The sequence below is a fragment of the Ochotona princeps genome, chromosome 14 (assembly GCF_030435755.1).
Source record: "Ochotona princeps isolate mOchPri1 chromosome 14, mOchPri1.hap1, whole genome shotgun sequence".
Lineage (NCBI taxonomy): Eukaryota > Metazoa > Chordata > Mammalia > Lagomorpha > Ochotonidae > Ochotona > Ochotona princeps.
This window is the reverse complement of record NC_080845.1, coordinates 43,247,378-43,270,391: the sequence shown is the minus strand read 5'-3', so window position 1 is coordinate 43,270,391 and position 23,014 is coordinate 43,247,378. Positions and strand designations below refer to the sequence as shown.

General features: G+C 39.0%; 1 protein-coding gene across 2 annotated transcripts in view; it reads right to left on the bottom strand.

Annotated features, from left to right (window-relative positions):
- SLC24A2 (solute carrier family 24 member 2) overlaps positions 1-23,014 on the bottom strand; it is a 219,582-nt gene that overhangs the window by 27,288 nt on the left and 169,280 nt on the right. For both annotated transcript variants that reach the window (XM_058672557.1, XM_058672558.1), the window contains 2 exons: positions 12,035-12,133; positions 8,064-8,182 (listed from right to left, as the gene is read on the bottom strand). In XM_058672557.1, coding sequence (XP_058528540.1) covers positions 8,064-8,182; positions 12,035-12,133 — 218 coding nt within the window. The remainder of the gene's footprint in view (positions 1-8,063; positions 8,183-12,034; positions 12,134-23,014) is intronic.

Sequence of the window (23,014 nt, the reverse complement as noted above, 5' to 3'; positions counted from 1 at the left end):
GAACATTGTGCTTGAAATTGAAATATAGAAAAGATCAAACCATAAAAATACTTATTGCTGGATTGCTGATCATTTTGGTCTCATTTACCCAAAGACTTGAGCTCAAGATTTCTGAGTGACACAAAGAAAATGAACTTTTGGGATTCCTAAAAGTTCCATGCTTGCCAAACAAGTTGTGCCTTGAATCCCTTATGGAGCAAACCTGAACTCTGGGATAATTCTCCTGAAGGCTTGAAGGCTAAGTATAATGCTTTATTTGCCCTCATTGAAAAGAGGATGAAAGCAGAAAAGATTGGAGGGAAAAAAATGCGAGGCCACACAACAGAAAACAAGAGAGCTGTATTTGGACAATTTCAGTGACTCATCTCCAAGAGTTGATCCTTACTGACTGGTACAGATGAAAATCTTTGCCTATCCGATTTCATGTGTTCATCTTCTCCCAACTTACCCCCTGCCCCAGTATGACTGTATTTAAAGATGCAATCTTTAAGGAAACGAAGGTTAAATGAGATTATAAGAGTGGGTTCCTGAAGTGATGCGAGTAGTATTCTCGTAAGAAATAGCTCACTCTTTCTCTCTGTGTCTTCACACCTCCTTGCCAGTCTCCTCCTTGCCAGTCTCCTCTCTCTCTCCAGTGTGTGCATGCAGCAAGGAATCTCCACGTGAAGACTTAGTGAGGAAAGCAGCTCTTTATAAAGATCTTTAAAAAGCTTTAAAAAGAGCTGCTTTCCTCACTCAGTCCAGGAAGAGAGCCCTTAATAAAGATCCAAGCTGCCAGACTTTCGATCTTGAACTTACAAAACCCATAACTATGACGAAATTAAGTTTCTGCTTTTTAAGCCACTCAACCTGTGCTATTTTACTATGGCAGCCAGAGTTGGCTTACTGAACAGTCATGCAATATGGGCATGTTTCTTTTTGTAAATATTCTTGAAAGGCAGAATTACAGAAAGGGAGAGACAGAGATCTTTCCATCCACTGCTTCATTCCCTTAATGGCTACAACAGCTATGCTGGGCCAGGAACTTCTTTTGGATAGCCCATAAGGATGCAGGAATTCAAGTGCTTAGGCATCTTTCATCTTTTATTGCTTTTGCCCCAGGCACATTAAAAGGGAGCTGTATTGGAAATAGGGCAGCCAGGAATTGAACTAGTACCCATATGAGATGCCAGCATCACACTTAAACTGCAGTGTAACAATGCTGGGCCCAGATGTTTATCTTTTTAAAAGATCTCATTTTAAAAAAGGCATTTTGACTCATTACAGTGTAACTTAGTGTTTTTTTTTTTAATGTGATTTAGTTTTAAATTGACTTTTTCCCTACTTTTTTTGAGTTTAAGAAAAATTTCTCTTTTTGTTCACCAATGTCTTTTTATTTGTATTTTTAAAAACCAACATTCTCATTTCTTGCACTGTGTTATTATCCCCTGTGCACTTCTCATGCATCTATTATCTATGACATAGTAGAAAAAGAGATAAGCAAAAATATCTCTTTGGGAAGGGAGTATGATCTGAGATATTTGTCTTGCTTTCCATGTGGCCATCATTTAAATATAAAACAATTTTTAAAAACTGATAAATCTTTTTCTAGGTGATAGAAAATAGTTTACCTCCTTTGAAATACCACAATGTGGTTTGTTAATACACTCATATGGAAAAATGAAAATCTAATACTGAAAACTTAGTACATTAAACATTAAGCATGAAGCTAGGACAATGCAACTGAAAACAATTTAATCTTCATCTTGTCCAGGACTCTGGGTTGAACCGAAGATTTCAAGATAGTTTGCTGTGAGTGATAAGCCGCCTGAACCTGCATTTCCCACGAAGCCAAGAAACCATTTTATAATCATGTGAAATGTCATTTGGAAAGTCTGGTGAAATGCAATTTCTTTCCTTCACTTTGTATTTTGCCCAAATGATTCTGAAGTGGTACCTGTGAATAAGATAGATTTCTTTCTGTATTGCTATTATAAATGAGTTCTGCATAGCTATCCTGGGCTTTTCAAATGTTGCTGATACAATTCATAAAAAAGCGTTGTCGACATTAAAGCTAACCAAAGAATTATAGAAAGAAGATCAGAAGTAATTTCCATCATCTGGTTATCAGCTGTATTAGAATTTCTCATAGGACCAGACTTACTAATGCTAGCGTTTATTTTTTTAAGGATGGCAATGAAATTTTTTCTTTCCATTAATAGTCCTTAAAGAGTCTTATGTGAATGTTGGACAGACAATGACAAATGGTATCACTAAAGAAAGGTTCTCAGTGAATATACAATTCTATGTCAGTCTTACAATTCAGGCAGAAACTAAAGGGTCAGATGTGCACCTTTCATTTTTAAGAAAGTGTGGTAAAGCTTTTGTGTCCATCTTAGCAGCTAGGAAATATTGTTGACGTCATCAGATACAGTGTCTGGACTTTAGCTTTTCCTCAAATAAACCGACACGCATCACACACACATGCACCACTTGGCAGAAAAAATGTTATTTCCACTAGAATTTGGAACCCTGGAGCTATGGCCTGGTTGGTTGAACACCTTAGTTTTTGCCTCTTTTGTATTGAGTTTTCCCTGACTCTACTGAGTTTCTTTTCAAAGGCAGTCATAGTCCTAATCTGGTTTGGGTCTAATGGAGAATCATCTTTCGCCTTGTACCCCTCAGGATTAACAGAGAGAACACACTTCTTTACCTCCCTCTCACTCATGCTTCTATTGACTTGGTGCCAGAGTCCTCTTGTTATGTTTCCTTGATGTTCCAAGAGATTGAATAATCTAGTTAACAGTCTTCATCTATTTTTAAGCTTTGAAAATGGTGGGCCTGGTTGCTACACCTTACTCATTTAGAAAAACTACTTCTCTGCAATAATAGGAAGTTTGGAAGTTCTCAAACCTCAGGTGGGAACCTCACCATTGCAAAGCATGTATTCGCTAACATCAGGTCATATTTTATGGAGGAAAGATTTGTGGATCTCAGTAATCATCCGTTTGGATAACCTTGGAAACTACTATCAAAGCTAGTATTCCTTGACTACCATGTATTATGAAGTTTTCCAAAAATGTTTATTTTCCATGTTTTCCAGCTATAGGTTTGAATAACAATTGGTTACTAACTGCTAACCTTAATAATGATGATAAAACTATGCTAGAAGATCTAAATTTAGTAGTGGGGAGATAGTTTCAGTCATTTAACTTTTTTTTTTTAAAGAAAGTGAACTTAAACTCCTATTTAGCTTTTACCTGATCATAAAACAGACACATTTATTAGCACCAAGAAGCTTTATGAAAAAATGATCTTAAAGCCCTATTGAGTTTGAGTGAAGAGAAGCTAATGAGGGTTGAATTACAAAAGGGAAAAAGGAAGACTTCTTCTGATAAGGTGGTATTTGAATCATGTAGTGATATAGTAAGAAAAATAACCTTGAATTTCATGGATTCCTTGTCTCTTTTTATCAACTCATTCATTCATTTATTCATCTATCCTCCCATCCATTTATCTATCTACCTACCTATTTACACACTATCCATCCCTTTTGCATCTCATTTCTAGATATTTTATTTTCTTACTCTCTATGAACCAGTTTCTTACTAAATCTCTCAGAAATAGCTCTCAACTCCAGCCATTGTCAATCACAGCACAGTCAATACTTGTCATCCAAGCTACTAAGTAGCTGTAATCTTTTCTTAACTAAATATTGCTAATAATAGCAAACACCCAAGCTTACTATGTGCCCAAAACCTTTCTAAGAGCATTTAATCCTCACTATATTACTATGAGCTAAGCACTTCTATTATCCCTATTACAGAGCAGGAAAAAAAAATGGAGAACAGAGAGGTTAGGTAACTTGCCTTAGTGGAGTGGAATCTGAGTTGGGGAGGTCTCTGCTTTAACAGTCATGCTCTGACAATAAAGCATTCTGCTTCTGTTGTGCCTGAATGCATTATTTTTATTCCACATTTTTTGGAATAGGTAATATGCTACCCGATTCAGAATTCAAATGCTACAGAAGAATACATATAGAAAAAACTTCCCTTCTGATGTACATCCATACTGCCAAGACTCTGTTCTGAAAGCTAGGGGATGGCCAGTTTCTTCTACTATATCCCTAATAAATGCTCAGACACTATGTCCCTCTTTCTGTCAATACATAAATATAGTCTAATGGATGCAATTTGGCATGCTGCCTTTCCCACTAAACATCAGGTATTGATCGTCCCCTATCAGTCTCAAAGGCTTCCTTATTTTTCTGTTTTTTCTCTAAGGACTGCTGCTGGTTTAACTCAGGGATGGGCAGTTTTCCTGTACAGTAGCAGACAGTCAATACTTTAGGCTTTGAGGTTTCTGGGTCTATCATAAATGCTGCTGTTGTTTCTTTTTGCTGTTTTAAAAGGCTTTAAAAATGAAAATAACACTGTCTTGTGGATGGTGCCAGATTAGACTGCAAGCCAGATTTGGCCCACGGATCGTCATGTGCCTTTCCCTAAACCAACAGTTTTTTTTAAAAAGATTTATTTTTAAATTTATATTGGAAAGGCAGATCTATAGAGAGGAGGAGAGACAGAGAAAGATCTGTCTGCTGGTTCACCCCCTCAGGTGGCCACAATGACCAGAGCTAAGCGGATCTGAAACCAGGAGCTTCTTCTGGGTCTCCCATGTGGATGAAGAATCCCAAGGCTTTGGGCCATCCTCAACTGCTTTCCCAGGTCACAGACAGGGACCTGGATGGGGTGTGAGGCAGCTAGGACAGGAACCGGTGCCCAGACAGGATCCTGGCACATGCAAGGCAAGGATTTAGTCACTTGGTTCTAGCACTGGGCCCGACTAACAGGTTTTCACCTCACCTCCCTGTGTCCTTTCAGTCCTTTCCTATTGTGTAGCCCTTCTTGAGCTTCCTACAGAAATTATAAGCCAACCGTAAAAGAAATCTGTGAAGAATGGGGGAAGGTTATTTACTGGATACTATGATACAGATAGGAGTAAGTTCTGGTGTTCTATTGCACAGTAGGGTGGCTATACAGAATAATTCTGAAGCATATATTTTTCTAAGAAAGAAAGCCAGAAGAAAGGATTGTCAATGCTTTCACTGGAAGAAATAATAAAGGTTTGAGAAGTTGGATATCTTTACCTCATTGAAACATTACTTGGTAACACATAAATATGTACAGTTTTTATCTATTAGTTAAAAATAAAATAAAAAAATCCAAAACAAGTCTGTCTGTCTGTCTGTTAGGCTTCCCTCTCTCAGCAAGGTAAAGTTCAGGCTGCTTTGCAGCGTATGTGGTGTCCCTCACTATCCACGCAGTTCTTACCTCCATATCTATTGCACTGATCCATGCCACCATGAATACTTCCCTAAGTTTCTGCTGCAACCTTCTTGTCCCACTAGTACTATGAACCCTCATCTCCATATCTAATCCTTACACTGAAGTCACAGAGATCTTTTGTGGGCGGAAATCACATCTGAGCATCCAATGGCTTGTTATCATTCTAGAAGGAAGCCAACTTCTTGCCCGCTGTGCATTGGTCCTGCTCTCTAACAATATTGCTACTATCGTCCTTTCTTATTTTCTGCTCAAACATATACATAAAACCTCATTTACTTTCAGTGAGCACTTTCAGGATGGGGACACCTTGAATGGTATCCAAATGGCAAGTACACACACATAATAATATCCTTCTGTGGTGAAGTGATTTGTGGACATGATATCATGTAACATTCAGGATAACTCTAGCAAAGCAGGTGCTTTTATGATCTGTTCTTTATAGATGAGGAGACTAAAACTCCATGGGGCGAGGTAACTTGTCTCTGAAAGTCTGGAGTGTATCTTTAGGTGCCCTGCAGCCAGCCATGAGGGGTGGCTCTTAAAAGCTCTGTTAACTCTTGAGCTCTGGGCATATTTGTCCTGTTTCCTTCCCTTGTAGCCTGGGGACACAATTCTGCTGAGAGATGGTCAGCTGGGACTCTCTTGCCTCCCCTGTGGCGGTCCTCCACTGAAGGGACACAGATGTCTCCTGGGCAGCCAGATGGAGAGGCATAGAGAGGAGACTGCCCTCTGCACACAGGTGACTGCCATCCCCAAGGGCAGCCAGATGGAGAGGCATAGAGATGAGACTGCTCTCTGCACACAGGTGACTGCCGTCCCCAAGGGCAGCCAGATGTCCTTGGGACCTGATGCTGTTGCCCCATGCTGATCAGCCATGTGGACACAGGAAGTTTTGCCAGCTCACTCTTAAGCTAACGGGAAGGGACTACTACGTTCAAGGCAGGAGGATGAGGAACCTAGAGAGCAGAGAAAGACAAGGGCAGAAAGAGCTGCAGCATAGCTAACTTTCCTTTTAACTGAAGATTTTCCCTGATACTCCTATCAGAAAATAAGGGCAACAGGTAACAACTAACATACAAATATATATATTTATATAACAACTAACACACACACATATATATATATATATATATTTCTTTTTTTTTTTTCCCCTAAGAAGAATGTAGTACTTCTATTACAGAAGTTTTCTGGTTTAAAGGAAAAGAGAGTGCTGGAATATTTTGATTGGAATTTGGCTTCTTTTTCTTTTAAAGATTTACTCATTTTTATTACAAAGGTGGGGTACTTTACTCATGTAACTTTCTAGTTCTTTGGGAAAATCCTTTCAAGAGAGTGGGCACCAGGCATTGTGCCAAAGCAGGTTCAGCTATCATTTGAGACACTTGCATCCATACCCAAGTACCACTTCAAATCCTAATTCCTCCACTTCTGATCCAGCTTCTTGCTTGTGTACCTGGGAAGCAACAGATGTTGGCTCAAGTACTTGGGTCTCTGCCACCAGTATGAGAGATGGATGGAATTCCTGGCTTTAGGCTGGTCTGGCCAGGTAGGCATAGAGGAGTGAGCCAGCTCATAAAGATATCTCTCTTTTTGTCTGTCTTTTTTCCCTCTCTTTCTTACTTCTCCCCCTCTTTTTAAGTATATGAAGAAAAAAAAATCGACAATTAAAAGGGACTTTAGGGCAGTGATACTCAAAATGTGATGCGCTAAAATTGCATCATCAACACCCCTGTGGAGCTGTTTAAAAGAACTTCCAACACTGGGGCCCCATTCTAGGTCTGACAAAACAAAATTTTGAATTTTAACATGTCTTCTCTTTCCCAGGGAACTGGTAAGACATTAAAATTTTAGAAGCCTGATGTAGGGTGCTTGACAAAACACAAGTTTAGGGTGCCACAGCTTAGACATCAGGTGTGCTTGATCAGGGTGAAGTCCAGAAATCTTAACAGGCACCACCATGGCTCTGCCTACTTTTTGAAAAACTGTGTTCTGAGGTAAGTGTTGCATGGTAGAAGTCATACAGGTACTAGAGGTAGATAGTTTGGAGCTCAAATCACAGCTCTACTACCTCCAAACTGGGCCATCTCTATTAACTAATGCAACTCACTGAGCTACATTTTCTGCAACTATAAAATGGAAAGCTGAATGCTTACACCTTAAGCTGTGAGGTTTAGAAGTGGTAACATGCATAAAGTGTCTTCTATAAAATCTTTGGCACAAAGCAGGTGCTTGATAAATGTTCGACATGATAACTACTTGGTGGAATGGCTTAGTTATTAGGCCACTGAACAGTGTCTCAGGCCTGGGGGTGTTAACTGCAGCCACAAGGACACAGAAGCCAAAGGAGTGAATCAAGGTATGAGGTTTGCGATTTTTCTGTCATTTGACCTTGACTTTAAAGATGCTGAGAACAGGTCACAGCATGGCAGCTATAGAAATTTATCATAGGGTAAGGATCACTTGGATGCTAATTAAAACACGCATTTTTTGGAGGGTGTTGCATCCCAGAAATGTGTCATCAAATCCAGGGCAAAGCTATGTATCTGCATTTTCATCCCCAGGAAATTGTGATGCAGGAGTTCTGCAGCTCAGGCGAGACCTTGGAATGGATACAGGAAAATTCACAGAGGAAGAACATGAACCGAGCTGGTATTTACTTTGCTGGAACTGGGGTTTTCAAGAAGACCATGGGGTCTGTGCCTCTGCTGTGACAGAGGAGTAATAAAGAAAAAGCCATACCTGGGCTTCTGTGACCTCAATGCTGTGGGAGAGATTTCCATTTTGCACAGGTTCTGATGAATCACTGGTTGGTGTCATTTCCACTTCTGTGCTGGTGCTGTTCGGGAGCTCGATTTTTTCTGTGAGGTAATTAAAACACACACACACACACACACACACACACACATGCGTGCGCATGCACACACACACAGAAAGAGAGAAAAAGCAAATGGAATCAGTGTTGACAAAGAACAACATCGAGGGCTGGCATGATGGCTTAACTGGTTAATCCTCTGCCTGCAAGCCCAGGCATCCCACATGGTGTGGATGCTGGTTTGTTTCCTGGCTGCTCCATTTCCTATCCAGCTATCTGATCATGGCCTGGAGAAGCAGTGAAGGATGGCCTAGAGCCTTGGGACTCTGCACCCATGTGGGAGACCAGAAAGAAGCTCCTAGCACCTGGCTATGGATTGGCTCAGCTCTGGTCATTGTGATCATTTGGGGAGTGAACCAGTAGATAGAAGATCTTTCTTTCTCTCTAAGTCTACTTCTCTAAAGAAATAAAGAAAGAGAAAAAGAAAGAAGGAAAACACCCAAAATATGAAGGGCAAAGGAGAAGGTGGTGGTGGTGTTCAGTGTGTAGCAAGGGTAGGGCTTGTGCTGAGTCAAAAGAAGAAGGGTTTTTACCTTTCTAATCTTTGCCTTCTAGCACACTGTCCTCCTGCTCTCCATGTAACAGTGTTCTGATTCCCATACTGCATGGTGTCTTAACCTGAGTCTCTCAGCTCCCACAGTATGTTTTTTGACTCTAGGCAAAGTTACCAGTTTCAACAACACGAACACAGATAGTATCTAAAATCTCAAACCATCCTTAGTCAATATACTATTGTTTAAACCCAGGATCACCACCCTCCAATATTATAGTAGAAAAGTTCTTGGTTAGAACATGAGAGGTCCAGGCTTGTCAATGCAGGTTGTCATCTTGGGCATTTCATCTCTTCCCAGGGATTTCTGGAGCCTTATTTGTGAAGTGAGGAAATTAAACTGGTTGACTTCCACTGCCCATTGCTTTCCACTCTTAATTCTTTCAGGCTGTGTAAGAGGGAAAGTCTTGTGTGTCCAGTTTCCCTGAGGGAGGGCAGGTTTTGGAAAACTGTTTTACCTAAAATACCTGAAGAATACACCTTAATTACAATCCATACATGGGGCATCCTTACTACAAGCAGGCAAGGAATTTCTGAATGTAGAACAAAGATCAAGGTCAGCTCACTCTTGAATAAGAGAAAATGTCTAGTTAGAAGACATGAGTCTGCACATGCAGATCCAGGTTCTCTTTGAGAGATGAAAGTGACTCAAGACTCATAATGAAACACTGGGATTATGTGGCAGTAGGAATCAGGTGGCCCTGGGTTCATATTTTGGCTCTAGTGCTTATATTATGTGAGCCTTATCAACTGACTTGAATTCTCTGAGATTCAATTTCAGTAGTGTGATAAAAACAATATGGCTACTTATCTTCCTTCTCCTCCTAACAAGAATGACAATACAATCAAAAGGAACTTAAAAAAAGACCCAGAAAGTAAATATAAAGCACCTGGCAGAGTTCCTTGTATAGCACAAGCAATCAATACAACCTAATAGCACCTGGATTTCACTAGCACAGTTTTTGTTCAAGCTGACAGAAACACCATCCAGTGATTTTTGTTCAGGTACCACTGAAGTGTTCTAGGACTTCAAGTGAGGGAAGTAAAAAATATCCCCAGGGGAACCAAATACTCTGGTTGTGCTGAGTCAGATTTTGATCTTTAGGAATGAAGAAAGATATGCAGTGTAGTGCTAAGGTTGCTGGGAGTATCAGAAGGTGCAGCAGTATTAGTTAAGAGCAACAGCAGGTTATTCATGGAGTGTGAGAATATGTCTTGTTTTAGCAAATTTAGAAGGAGTATCAATATTTCTATGGATGGTGGTTAAGAAAATAATTTGAGTAACATAAAAATTGTTGGGTTTGAGTGGCCAAAGTTTGAAAGCCATAAAAAATGTTTACTTTTATATATTTAATTGTGGAATACAGTCATAACTATAAACTTGGGAAACCATATAAATTCAAATTCACATTATCAGTAGTGATAATGAGATGAAGGTGATGGCCTACTGTTTATAGCTATGCCAGTTTATCTTAGGATGCTTGATTCATTTATTTGAGCCAAATGATACTTACTGCCATGAGAATATTAAAACTTTGGGTGAGTCTGTTGGCTGAAATAATATCTTAGGATCAATCAGCAATGGTCACACTTGACTCCAGCAAATCAGGATGCAGGTATTCAAGTTTCCGAGAAGTCCAAGAATAGGCATAAACAAATTCATCTACTAGACATCACTAACCTGAATGTAGGTCCTAGTGTGTGAAATGCTGTTATTCTTGACTGGACAATAAGATGCTGGACTCTATGTTTGGTATACGCTTGCAATGGGGGAATCTCAACTGAACTTGAGCTGTGGTTATGCAACAAGGTGGAGGAATCCACCATGGTGGGAGGGTATGGGGAGGGGGGGGAGAACCCAAGTATCTATGTAACTGTGTCACATAATACAATGTAATTAATGAAGTTAAATAATAAATAATTAAAAAAAAGAAATGCTGTTATTACTCATCACCAAGCAAAATATGAAAATAAGTCTTAGATTTACTTTGAAAAGCACGAATTTTATGCATACACCATTTTTTAGTTACAAAATCACCCAGAGGTCAAGTCAACAATGGAAGGCTCTTTAGAGTTACTGATTCTATCTCTTCACAGAGGATTAAACCTAAGTCTAAGGTTAGCCAATCTTGGAGGAGGACTGGAACCAAACGCAGCCATTTAACTCTTTTACTCTAAGCTTTCTAATCCTATAAGAGAGAAATCAGGTGGAGTAGAAAAAAAATGGCTTATGTAATTTGACCTAAATACCACATGCAAAACTTCACCTTTGCAAAAACCTTTCTGCTATGGTTTTACGTTTATAAAACAAGAATAAAAGTATGATCATTGAAAAATTTGCACAAATTTACAGAAACAGAAGCAGCTAAAAAAATTACATCTATAATCCCAACTTCAAGAAGTAACTATTGTGGCCAATCTAGTTGATTTCCTTTCATATTTCCTTTCAAATCCCATTTGAATCTTGACTGTTCCTTGGCCAAAAATTTCCTCTGTGCTGAGTTAGGATAACAGGAGAGGCAGAAACTCTTCTGCAAGTGTCACACATTTTGAGTGCAATAATGTTGAATTTTGTCTGAGATAATTTTAGTTACTTGGGCAATAGCCTCGTTTATAGCATAGATCCAGATTAGGTTAAATTTAGTTTGAATTTAGAATTAGAGAACTGTATTATAGTTACAGACAGGAGAGGAGGAACATCATGTTCTAAGTTAAAATAAGATGCCTGAATGTCACAATCTGGTCACATAGGAGTTCTGAAAAAGTCAGCCAAAAGAGACCTGGATTGATCTTGTTTAAATTGTAGGAAAGGAAAGGCAGTATTGTCGCAAAGGAATTCTGTCACTCAGTTTTGGGACTAAATGGTAACTTAGTGGGTGTGCTGAAAGAAATGTCATCGATATGAAATCTGTTTATCAAATAAGAATTTCAAAAGTGTGACTCACACATTTGGTCAAATATTAAATAGAATGCATGCACGTGTGTGTCCTTTTCATGTGAAATGCCTAAAAGTAAAGCAGTTTTCTGGGGGCTGGTTTAACTTCAGGTTCCTTATAGATCCTTTTACTTTCCTTGGACTTGTCCTGGAGAGAATGATGACATATGGCATTTACTCTTGATCTGTATCCACTGAAGGAAGAGGGACCCATTTCTGCCACCTACGACAAAGTGGAGCTGCAGAGTTGTGTGTCTGCTGTGAGTGAGACGAGTCAACACTGGGTCCTGCCTCTCTACTACCCACTTTAACCCCCAGGAATGGAGTGGGGATGAAGGTTTCTCTGTACTCACCCACATGATTGGCAGCCCCATTCTGCCTCTCGTTCTCATCCACCTGGCATTTCTTCTTGGCGATCTTGTGGAGAATGGAAGCCTTTTCTCTGAACCTTCCTGAAGCAAGAGAAAGTGGCAGGAAGTAGACAGATGATCAGGAAGACAAAAGGTCTTGTGGCCAAGGGCAAGCATTGGCAAGCAGGCAGGTGGCTTCCTCAGCTATGTTTTACTACAGCAGCGGCCACTCCATTCTGTGAACTGGAATGTCCCATGACCTGCATGAAAGGCATTTTCTTACCTTTGTGGATCCTTCAGCCCAATTCTCTCTTTGAAAGCCTCAAGCTGCTTGATGAAAGATGTGACTTAAACCCTTTCCCTCCTCTTCCAATTGCTTATAAAAGAAACAAAAGCACCAAGTGTCACTAAAACTTCCCTACTGCTGAGATCCAAAACGTATTATCCTGTCTAAAAAAAACCAGAGCTGCTCTGGAGGAACAGTCATTTCTCTGGAATTAAATGCTCATCCCAGATTGGCTTTTGACAGGAGACTGGGGAGGAAAGCCAAACTTGGGAAGTTCTTTGATTTTACTTTAGGTTTTAGGCATTTGTCATAATCAACATTGCAGTTTATAAATAAGTCAGGCACAAGCATCTCAGCTATCCACATCAGCTGATTAGCTGAACTTAAAGCATCGAGGAGGCAACTGATTCCATCTGGGGTTGTAGGGCAAAGAATGATGACTTGAGCACAGCAGGTAATATTGTTGATGAGACGCTTTGGGGAAGGTGCTGGAAAAATACCACTCTCAAATTAACCACTTTGAACAGCTATGTCACAAGTGTAAATGCTTCATTTATTCTGTTATTGACATAATTAATAGATAAATACATGCAACAAGCACAGAAAAACAGCATGCAAAAGTGTAGAGATTAGTAGCACATTTGTCTTCTTTGGTTCTTCCTGGAGAACAATGAAGGTCAAAAGATTTTCATTCTAAGGTGACTGCTCCCTCCAGTCAGATATGATGAGTTCCTAAAACATCACAGCCCTTAGAATTTTTCTTTTAGACTTTTGTTGTTGTTGTTGGCTATTTACCCTATCAGTATATTAATAGGGATCTTAGTCTACTTTTCTAATTAGAAGCAAATCAAACTGAAGTGTTTTTCTTGGAGTTTTTCCTCCCAGGAGTAGACATGACAGCTGGACACTCACTATCCTTCCCTTCTCGTGGATAGGAATTTTGGTTGGTAGTCCTAGTGGTGATTAGTGTGATGGATTGGGAATGACAGAACCTACAAGTTTGAGTCAGGTTGATCTTAGTGGTGAGGTGTCACAATATACAGCCATTTTGCCTCACAGTTCCATTAGACATAAACCTTGACACCTTGCTACCACAAAAGCAAACCCCAGGGTATTTCTCGTTTAGTATAGGCAATGAATGCACACCACAGGTGCATACTCTCGAAGAAGGCAGAAAGGGAAACCATATACAAAGAAATGGAGTTTGGTATGTGACTTGGGCTGCATAAGGAATGAGAAAGCAGTCTGAGGTGATAGGTGTGGCAATCCTCCCTGAGCAATGTTGAAGATTACCATGAAGTTCATCATCCCGGAAGGCATTTTGAATTTGGTCATTTGTATCTAATCTCCAAGGGAAACTATAAGAAGAAAACAGGAAAGGAAAGAGAACCAAAGGGCTAGAGAAAGGAGTTAGTAAAAGAGAACAAGAAAGGATTAACAAAAGAGAAAAGGAAGGATTAAAAATAAGGAGGTGGTCTGCAGGGGCCCTGGTTGCATGGCGGTGTAGATGCAAGTAGCTTATCTGGCTGCCAAATTTGTATCTTGTGAGGACTAGATGAACAAATAATGAATGACCTTCTTCAAACTTAAGCCTGAATAGAGGTTTACTTCTTGTGGAAGACAATGCTCAGAAATCCTCAAATCATGTGATTTTTAGCCCAGAAGAGGGAAAAAGGAGGTCTTGACAATATTGGAGATAATCCTTCTATCAACAAAATGATTTTACTGTAGTCTTAGAGTCATTCTTTGAACATAGAGCATTCTATAGTTCTTTGAAATAAGATGATCAATATTTCCCATTTTTCAATTGCATAAAAATTAATTAAGCAGGAAATTATTCTGAAGAGAGAATAAATAAACCTATGGAAATAAAACCTGGCAGATAGTGCCCTAAAATCATGAATGATGGCAGAGAAAATACTTGATAGAAACTAATTGTATTTTGTTTGTAGTTCAAGAATACTTTCAGAACTTAGACTTATACCATAAAGAAACAATATTAAGAGGGACCCAAAAGCATGTCAGTGCACAACCCCTCCCTCTGTTAGGAAGTGATTTTCAGAATAGTGTTGGCCACATTACTCAAGGACTATTTTTCCCCAAATCCTCCTGGGAGGGCAGGGAGAAAGAGTAGCAGATGATTGTTGAATCAAGATTTTGTAGGTTCTCAAATATTTTACATGCCAGTGAGAGTTTTCTAGACCATGTATTATTATATGTTAATAATAAAAATATTGTAGCAGCTCTTCACACGTTCTACACCACTGAAAAGTAGACGGAATTAGCTCTATTTATTTTTTTTCTAGGAAAAACAGGCAAAGTAATTTAGGCAAGTTGGAGAGCTATCTTTTCTATGAACCTTTTCAATTTTTTCTGGTTTTGCCTTTTTCCCTCACCATACTTATCCTAATTATCATTGGGAGCGAGCCACTATTTGGTTGTAAGTGTTGACCATGGCTAATCCATAGCATAAAATGATTTGTCCTTAGACATTAGTTTCCAGATGAGTTGCAGAGTCTGACAAAACAAAGCATGCTCATTCCAATACACTGGGCAGCCCTGGAGCCATGACATTGAGAAATGCTGTGAAGATTGAGACTCAGGATAAGAGTGATTAGAAGGTCGCTGGGATACTTACCTGGCAAGGGAGATACCATGATCAAGAAGGTCCCTGGTGTGGAAGTCTGCACAGAATCTGATTCTTAAATTGAACTTCTGTGCCTTGGGGTAGGACAGGGTAAGAAGGTTTAGCACCTTTAGGACATATTCCTCCTCGAGCCATACACTGGGGGAGAATGGAGCAGACTGTGTGTTTTGGGGCAGTATAGTACTATACTTAGATGGGTGTGATTTAGAGGCAGGCCAATGTGAGTTCAAGCTCTAGCTACTTCAATGGTGATGTTTGGTAAGGTGTTCTTTAGTTTTTCCTTGTTAAATAGGGATTGTGAAGTAAATGTTAGACTTAAATTAAGAAATCTGTGTAAAGGGCTTTTCACAGTGCATGGCATTGGAAGAATGCTATAAATAAGGGGAAAAAGAGAAATAAGCCAACTAAAGTGCAGGGGGCAGGGGTGACAATGCCCTTAGTTGCTTTAGGAAGATAGTTGTCATTTTCTCTTTATCCACAGATGTAGGAGTGGAGAATCCACCTGCTGCCCTCAGCCCCAGTAGTTTGGGCATCTAGGACCTTGTTGGATTGATGCTCAGGTTTCTGGGAATTCTCCAAAACTCACCTCAAAACCAATTAAGAGAATATCACTTTATATCTTTCTGCAGTTGAGAAGGTCAAGGTGATGGAGCTGGCCTCTTGTTTTAAACATCAACACTTTACATTCTTAAAGATGGTGATCTGCTTTCTTCCACCACATATACAGACACAAAGGAAACCAAGAGCTACTGCTTCTGTATAATGGATTTGGATTGACTGTAATGTGCTTTGGGTACTCATTGCTCTTTACCTCTGAGTGTTCAGGTTCAGCATTTATCTTAATAAGATGGGGATAAGAACACTCAGTTCACACAGTCACTGGAAGTGTCTTGATGCCTTCTGATACAGAAGAGGTCTTCAGAAACTTCATAAAACTCATATTATAGAAAAATTATGCATGCATTTCCAAATTATTTTTTTTGCACCAAAGCAAACCCAACTTCTGATTCCACTTTGCCATGAACTCTTTGAAGTACTTTGTAAGTAATTGCTCACCTATAAGAAAGGATTGTTATTATGGAAGCAAATGATGTAAGCTGCTGAAAATAAGGCTGATATTTAGGTTAGAACTGATGCTTAGCAGCTGCATATGCAGACTTCAGTGGTAAAGGGATTGCTTATGTTTCAGGCAGATTTCACGTTGTCACAGGGGGTGGTACTGATCTAAGAAAAATCATATGTCTCTGTTGTTGGGGATAAAGAACCAAGATATCTTTGAATACTTTTCAAGGTGAGCAAAGGAGTGATCTTTCACATATTTTAAGGCAATTTTAAAAAAGTATACTGGTTTGTTATAAATCCTTAAGGTGTTAAGCTTTTAGGTAGCTACAGATATTTGTATACTTAGAAATCTCAGAAATAGCAAACTCTGCTCAAATCGTGAGGCACCTACATCAAAACCTAGTACACAATTTTAATATAGTTTGGTTTGGACTGAAATTTGCAAGAGTGCAAGCTAAGTGTTCTTAGAGAAGTATGTGTTCAGGGGGTGGTATGAAAGTGTGAAAGGAAAGATCAAAATATAAAGGCTTAATGTGAATAAAAATGAACTTTGAAAAATCAATCTGCAATGGAAATTCTTGATCATATCATCCTGACATAAAACAGAGCCCCCACACTACACTGTACTGCAAAATGACTTTGGAGAGTCTGCTCATTAGAAGGAAATGAATTTCACCCCCATTCTGCTGCTAATTAATTAAAATTGTCCCTTGGAAATTCCTTATCTTTCCCACTAAGTCTGTAATAGTCAGGGTTGTAAAGGGAACCCTTTTGGCTAGTGCTCAGCCCTTGTGGCTGCCACAGGAAGCCCAGGACATAGGTCACACAGCAAACACAGCCCAAAGAGGTAGATGACAGGGAGGAGGCACACACTGTGATGTGAGAAGAAAAGAGAGAAAAAAGAAGCAGAAGGGAAAACTTGAAAATAACCCTTTGAAAATCTATTTTTGTGTTTTCAGTTCCTTTTTTTTTAAGTGGATGACTTGGCAGGTAGCTGTAAAAAAAGTGCACCTGAATTTTTTTCCCTTTTATTTATTGCTTTTTTTCAGTCTTGGAAGCGAAAGCTCAAGCAGACAAGCCATCATCAACTCTTAGAAGGATGACATTGTGGGTCATTCCGGGAGTTCTTGTTTTCTTCACTTTCCACCAGCAAACCTGGTATATCCATTTTAAAACTGCTTAAGAATCCCACCATCTGTCCTTCCACAACCCTTTCCTTTGATTTCTCCTACCCTCAGTCAGTGTCAAGTCTCACAGGAGCAATTCTGGTCTAAATCTCCTTACTTCTGCCCTTACCTCTTCATCACCTAGGCTAGTCTTACCCCAAGTGTTCTTAATGAGCACTTATTCTGCTACAAATTCCTGCTATGGCTCCCCACATCAAAGGAAAAGCCAAATTGTTTACAACACCCCCTAAGATTCTGTCAGTTGAGGCTAACCCTGACTACCTTGACCTTGTTTTTCATTCCTTGCTTCTCACTCTGCTACTCCAGCCATGCTGGGTCCCCTGAATTTCTGGAAAGCACCATCTGACCCCTGGGCCATGGCGCTAGCTTGTTTTTGCAGGTGGATTATTATTCCCCAGAGATGTACGGAGTTCATTCTGTAATATCCTTCAACTACTGCTTCAAACGTTTTCTCCAAGCAACCAATTTAAACATGTAGCTTCTTCGGCCCAGCATGGTAGCCTAGAAGTTAAGTTCCTTGCCTTGTGTGTGCCGAGATCCCATATGGATGCTTGTTCGTATTCTGGCTGCTCCATTTCCCTTCCAGCTTCCTGTATGTGGCCTGGGACTGCAGTAGAGGATGGCCCAAAGCCTTGAGACCCTGCATCTGCATAGGAGCCCCAGAAGATGTTCCTGGCTCCTGGCTTTGGATTGGCTCAGGTCTAGCTGTTGCAGTTACTTGGGTGGGGAGTGAACCAGTGGATGAAGATCTTTGTCTCTCCTCTCTGTAAATACGCTTTTCCAATAAAAATAAATAAATCTTTTAAAAACATTGTAGCTTCTCTCTCCAGAAATTCCTGTCCCCTACCTTACTTTCTCGAAAAAAGTTATCACTGTCTAATATCATATGATTATTAGGATTATCTGTTGTTTTCCACCAACAGATTAGCTTCCTGAGGATGATGACTTCAACCAGTTTTGTTTACTCCAGCTTTAGCACCTAGTGGAGAATTAGTTTATGTTTATGATTCTTGTGTTTATGATTTCTAGGCAACTAAATCATGTTGTAACTTTTTATTTAATATGTTTTCTGTTGGCCAGTGACCCACAGTAAATCCTTTCATGACTTGCCAAGTCCACAGTTCCAGTGAGACTAACAGGGAAGGAACTTTCTAGAGATAAACAGGTTAAAACCAGTGCACTAGTTATTTACACTCTCCAGGTGTATGCCAGAGGGAAGATCAGTTGTCTCCCTTTGGCACATAACTGGGCCTAATGGGTAAGTGTTGGAAAAAGTCTGTAATAAATAGAAGAGGTCCACTGAGCATCACAAGGTACAGGCAGTAAAATCTGGATCTTGCCTCCTCCTTAGTAGGCTGCTTCTCATTTGTCAGTACCTGACCTGATGGTTTCCATACTGATAGCCACACACTTTTTCTCAAGTAGGAATACAGACTTTGTGACACTTTGGTCAAACCCCAATTATAGCTCTTATTTAAGCTTGCTGCCCACAAGTCTACTTTTTTCACAAGAAGGAAGACTTTTTTTGGGGAAGAGGTCTTTTCTGTGCCATGGTAGTATCTTTTAGTAGAAGCATATCATACACATTCAGTGGAATTCTGTGAAAGCTCTTGCTATCATTAGTTACCCCAGGAAGTCTAAATACTTTCAAGCCAGTATAAGTCAATCTTTCATTCTGCAAATATTAACCAAACCTGTGGCCTGGACAGGGTTTGGTGAATAAGGTATTCAGCTGGTTTCCTTATAGAGAAGAAAAAGAGTAATAACAAGGATTACTCATTTATTCTCTAATGGAGGACTTCTCAGGCAATCCTAGAAGCTCAGACAGTAGGTGAAAGTTCCTCAGCACAGGATGTTACTAGCATCCAGAATGAATGGGTCATCTTCCATTCTATAAATTCTTTGTTGAGCAGTTTATTTGTCTTATAAGAGCTGGCTTGATTTTTATTAGCAAAACAAAATACTGAAAGCAGCAATTTTATGTTAAAAAATTAGTAACATAGAATTTTATTTATCTCTAAATATGTTCTTAAAATTCACTCTATTATTTTTCTAACTTCTGTGAGTCATCCATAAATTATTTATTATTCTAGAATGACAGTAATAGAAATGAAATTGCTGTTGAAATAAAGTATTTTGTAAAGAGTCATTGGTAAGTATTTGTGAATGAACCACAGAATAGAGATGATTAAAGTTATTTAATTGTCATTACATTGTATTTGTAGATGTAATCACAGGACAAGTTTCTGATATGAATGAAACTGTATATGTAATTGAATCTCAAGTGGTGGCCAAGCCATCATACAATGAGATGAGGCGGAAGGATCTTATTAAGGCTTTTGTTAATAAGTTCTGTAAGAATAAGCCTTGGGCTACTTGTAAAGAATGACTATACTTGTAGGTCATCTTACAATTGGAAATATTAGCATGTTTTTGTTAGTATTTTGCGAACATATTCAAATATTTTCAGAAGTTGACATTAGAGAAATGTATTTTGTTTTTATGTTTTGAATTTCTTGTGTTCCCATACTCTTTGCCTAATTAATCATCTTTTTTTCATTTTAAGTTTTTCTGTTTCCCTTCAGAATAGGAGCATTATTCAAGTCTCCCCCAATTTAAAAAAAAAACTTTCTTGTGACTTCAGGTGTCTGTAACCTCTCATCTTGCCATCACCACCAATCAACCTTTCAAAAGACCTTTCCTTGTTGTTGCCTGTCTGTCCTTAGAGCTCTTTTACTGACATCTTAATTCTGCACCCAGCACCTGGCATTCCTTACACCCTCCTAAAATCCTGTTTTATTTTAACGACTCCTAAAATCTCCCTTTCGTTGTCAATATTCTTCAGGCTTTCCTCTTGGCTGTCTCTTCCCCAAGGTTTACATTCTCATCAAATAATACAGTTCACCACTGTCTAGACGTGAATGATTTCTATAACCATATCAGAGGATTCAATAGATTTCTCATCATCTTTTTTAGAAGTCGTTCTGATAGATACTCAGCATGCTCCAAATTTCACACATGATCTTCCTTTCCAGGAATCTGCTCTTCTATTTTAATTTTCTGTTGGTAGTTTCCACATTCCCAGTTTTCCTCAAGCATTCTAGAAGTCTCATTCTCCCCAGTATCCAGTTAGTTGCCAACTCATTTTGACTCCATGTTTGCATTCTCTATGCTTCAGCATCTCCAGCATGGACATAGGCTATGGTACCTTAGTTGACTTTTCCAGTTTTGAATGGCATTTCCTACATCCCCCGGTTTTTTCTTCCCATGGCTTGGAAAGCTCCACACTTCTCACTTGCTTGTCTGATTCCTTTATAAGACTTCCTTAGACATCTAATCCTTCAAGAATATTTTCCTCAATTTCATGTGCCTCTTTCAAGACACCCAGATAACTTTCCTATAAGAGCAGTTATGAAGAGCTGCAGATCTGTTGTACTGATCTCATCCACAACAAGTCTGTCAGGTCCTCCCAGACAAGGCTGCTGTCTTTTCATCTGTTCCCCTGTGTCTTCTGGTCATCATTAAATGTTTGTAAACACAGCAACATTAATGCAAACAACGAGAAAGAGATGTTAATGTGTGTGTGTATATGTGTGTGTAGGGGGTGTTTGGATTATTTATTGTAGGACACCCTTATCCTGAGAATTTTGGGTATAGATAAAGGGGCAAAGCCCAGAAGCATGTTATGGGAAATATGTCAGATTCTCTGTTTAGTTAATGTGGTTTCCAAAATCTAATATCATTTATAGTTAATGCTTATCTATTTTGAAATTTGCCCACCCACCTTTGCAAAGTCAATTCAGTCAAGCTTAGGCCAAGCAGAATTTTGTAAACCAAGAAACTAATAGTAGGTATTAGATTGCAGAATTCAAAGGAAATGGGTCAAACTATTGCCTTTGGCCAAGGTTGACACTGTTTGAGAGCTGATTTTTTAAAAATCATTTTAGGCCACCTGTTTTATTATTTTAGAGGCCTAATTTTCTAAACATTTTTGTCTCATATTCACTGATAAAGGAAATTTTCAGAGATGTTTGAGAGTCTATCACAGAAAAAGTTTTAAATATCTTCTTTTTGTTCATTTCCTTTGAAACTTGTAGCTATTTAAAACATAAATGGCTAAAAAATAATTTTATCACCAAGGCAGACTTTATATCCAAAATCTTGCTAACATTACGTCCACTCTCCTAATACACACACACACACACACACACACACACACACACACACACACAGAGAAAATCTCTTCAGACTCAAGTTTGCCAAAGACTGTACTTTGGGAATATCTTTGTGAAAGTGGGTTGTAACATTATTCTGCTCTTCGGGAGACAGCTTTAATTTGGTCACAGCATGTAGAAAGTGGAGGGTGCTCCATAAATATGCATGGATTGATTACTGTGACCTATATATGTATGTATAAATCAGAGCCTAACAAAACAGCTCATTTTTATGAACAGTCTACATATTGCCCAATTATTTTGAGGAAAAGTGAAAGATTTTAGTTTCAGTTATTCAGTAGCAGTCACTTGTTTGTATAGATAGATTCTCTCCCGCCACCTAGATGTTTTTTATTTTCAAAATGGCACTTATCTTCAGCTGCTAATTCCTATTTTAATCCTCAACTTTACCTTGTAATCTAAATCTCATGTAAACATGGATTTACCATATAAGGGCTATCATGTGCTGAGAGGCCTGTGATTAAAATAAGATGATTTGATTTGTTTCAGTTTAATAAAAAACAACTTAACATGATTAATTGAACATGCTGATCTCATAGCATAGTAAGAGAAAGCTTCGTGTGTGTGTGTGAGAATTGTATTATTAATTTGTAATAATAGAGTTCAAATTTGACTGATGAAGGCAACTCAAGATTTTCAGCTCTAAGATGTCAGGAACAGACAAAAAGAAGCACCCACAATTTGCCTCCTGCTGCCATTTAACATCTTCTGCATATGCAACATGGCATAATCTGCTTGTACTTGCCAAGTCCAATCTTTCGGCTTTTACTGCTGGCAGTTTGATATGAAAATAAGATGCAATGACGTTCGAAAAGCTGGATGTATTCTCATTGGAACAATTCCTTAGTCCCGGCTTTCAGGAAGACTGTGGATTTACCCACACAGCTGGTTTGGTCTAACAGACCTAATGCCAGTTAGTAGCTGATTAGTGTGGTTATGCATACCAACTAGTCTGTTGTCTTCCTAAGATCCAGCCCCAGGGAGATGCTTGCAAGAATACATCTCTGAAGAAGTAATGCGATTCATAACTGGTGGGTATAATGCTATTATTCTTTTGATAAAGGCCAGCCTAACAGAGAGAATCTGTTTGAGAGCCCAGAAAAATTCTCTGTTTGTGGAAGGCTGGACTAAATGAGTTAAACCATAAACTTGGAATGAATGAAACATAATATGATTTTAGAAATGGTGTCTGTGCACAATAGGGGCTTCCTGCATTGGTAATTGGGAAGTAGAAAGTTAACTTACAGTACGCTTCTCAGATTTTCTGCAGGGTTATCAATGGTCTTGAGGTAGAAAGGGCACATGCTGTGGTGGAAATTGGATATTCTATGTAGGAGAAACATCCTTTACATTTAATTTAGAGAGGAAAAATACTTCCATCATAACTGTACTCCAGCCTTAACTTTGGTGAAAACTCAGCCTTCTAAAAAGCAAATCAGTCTGAAGGCAGTCGCATTGCAAAAGCTTATCTGCCTTGTAAGTTCCCTTCAGAGGGTTTAGATTTGCTGTTTCAAACTCAGTCACCTTTGGCAGCAGTGTAAATTGGTGCAATCCTTTTTGGAATGC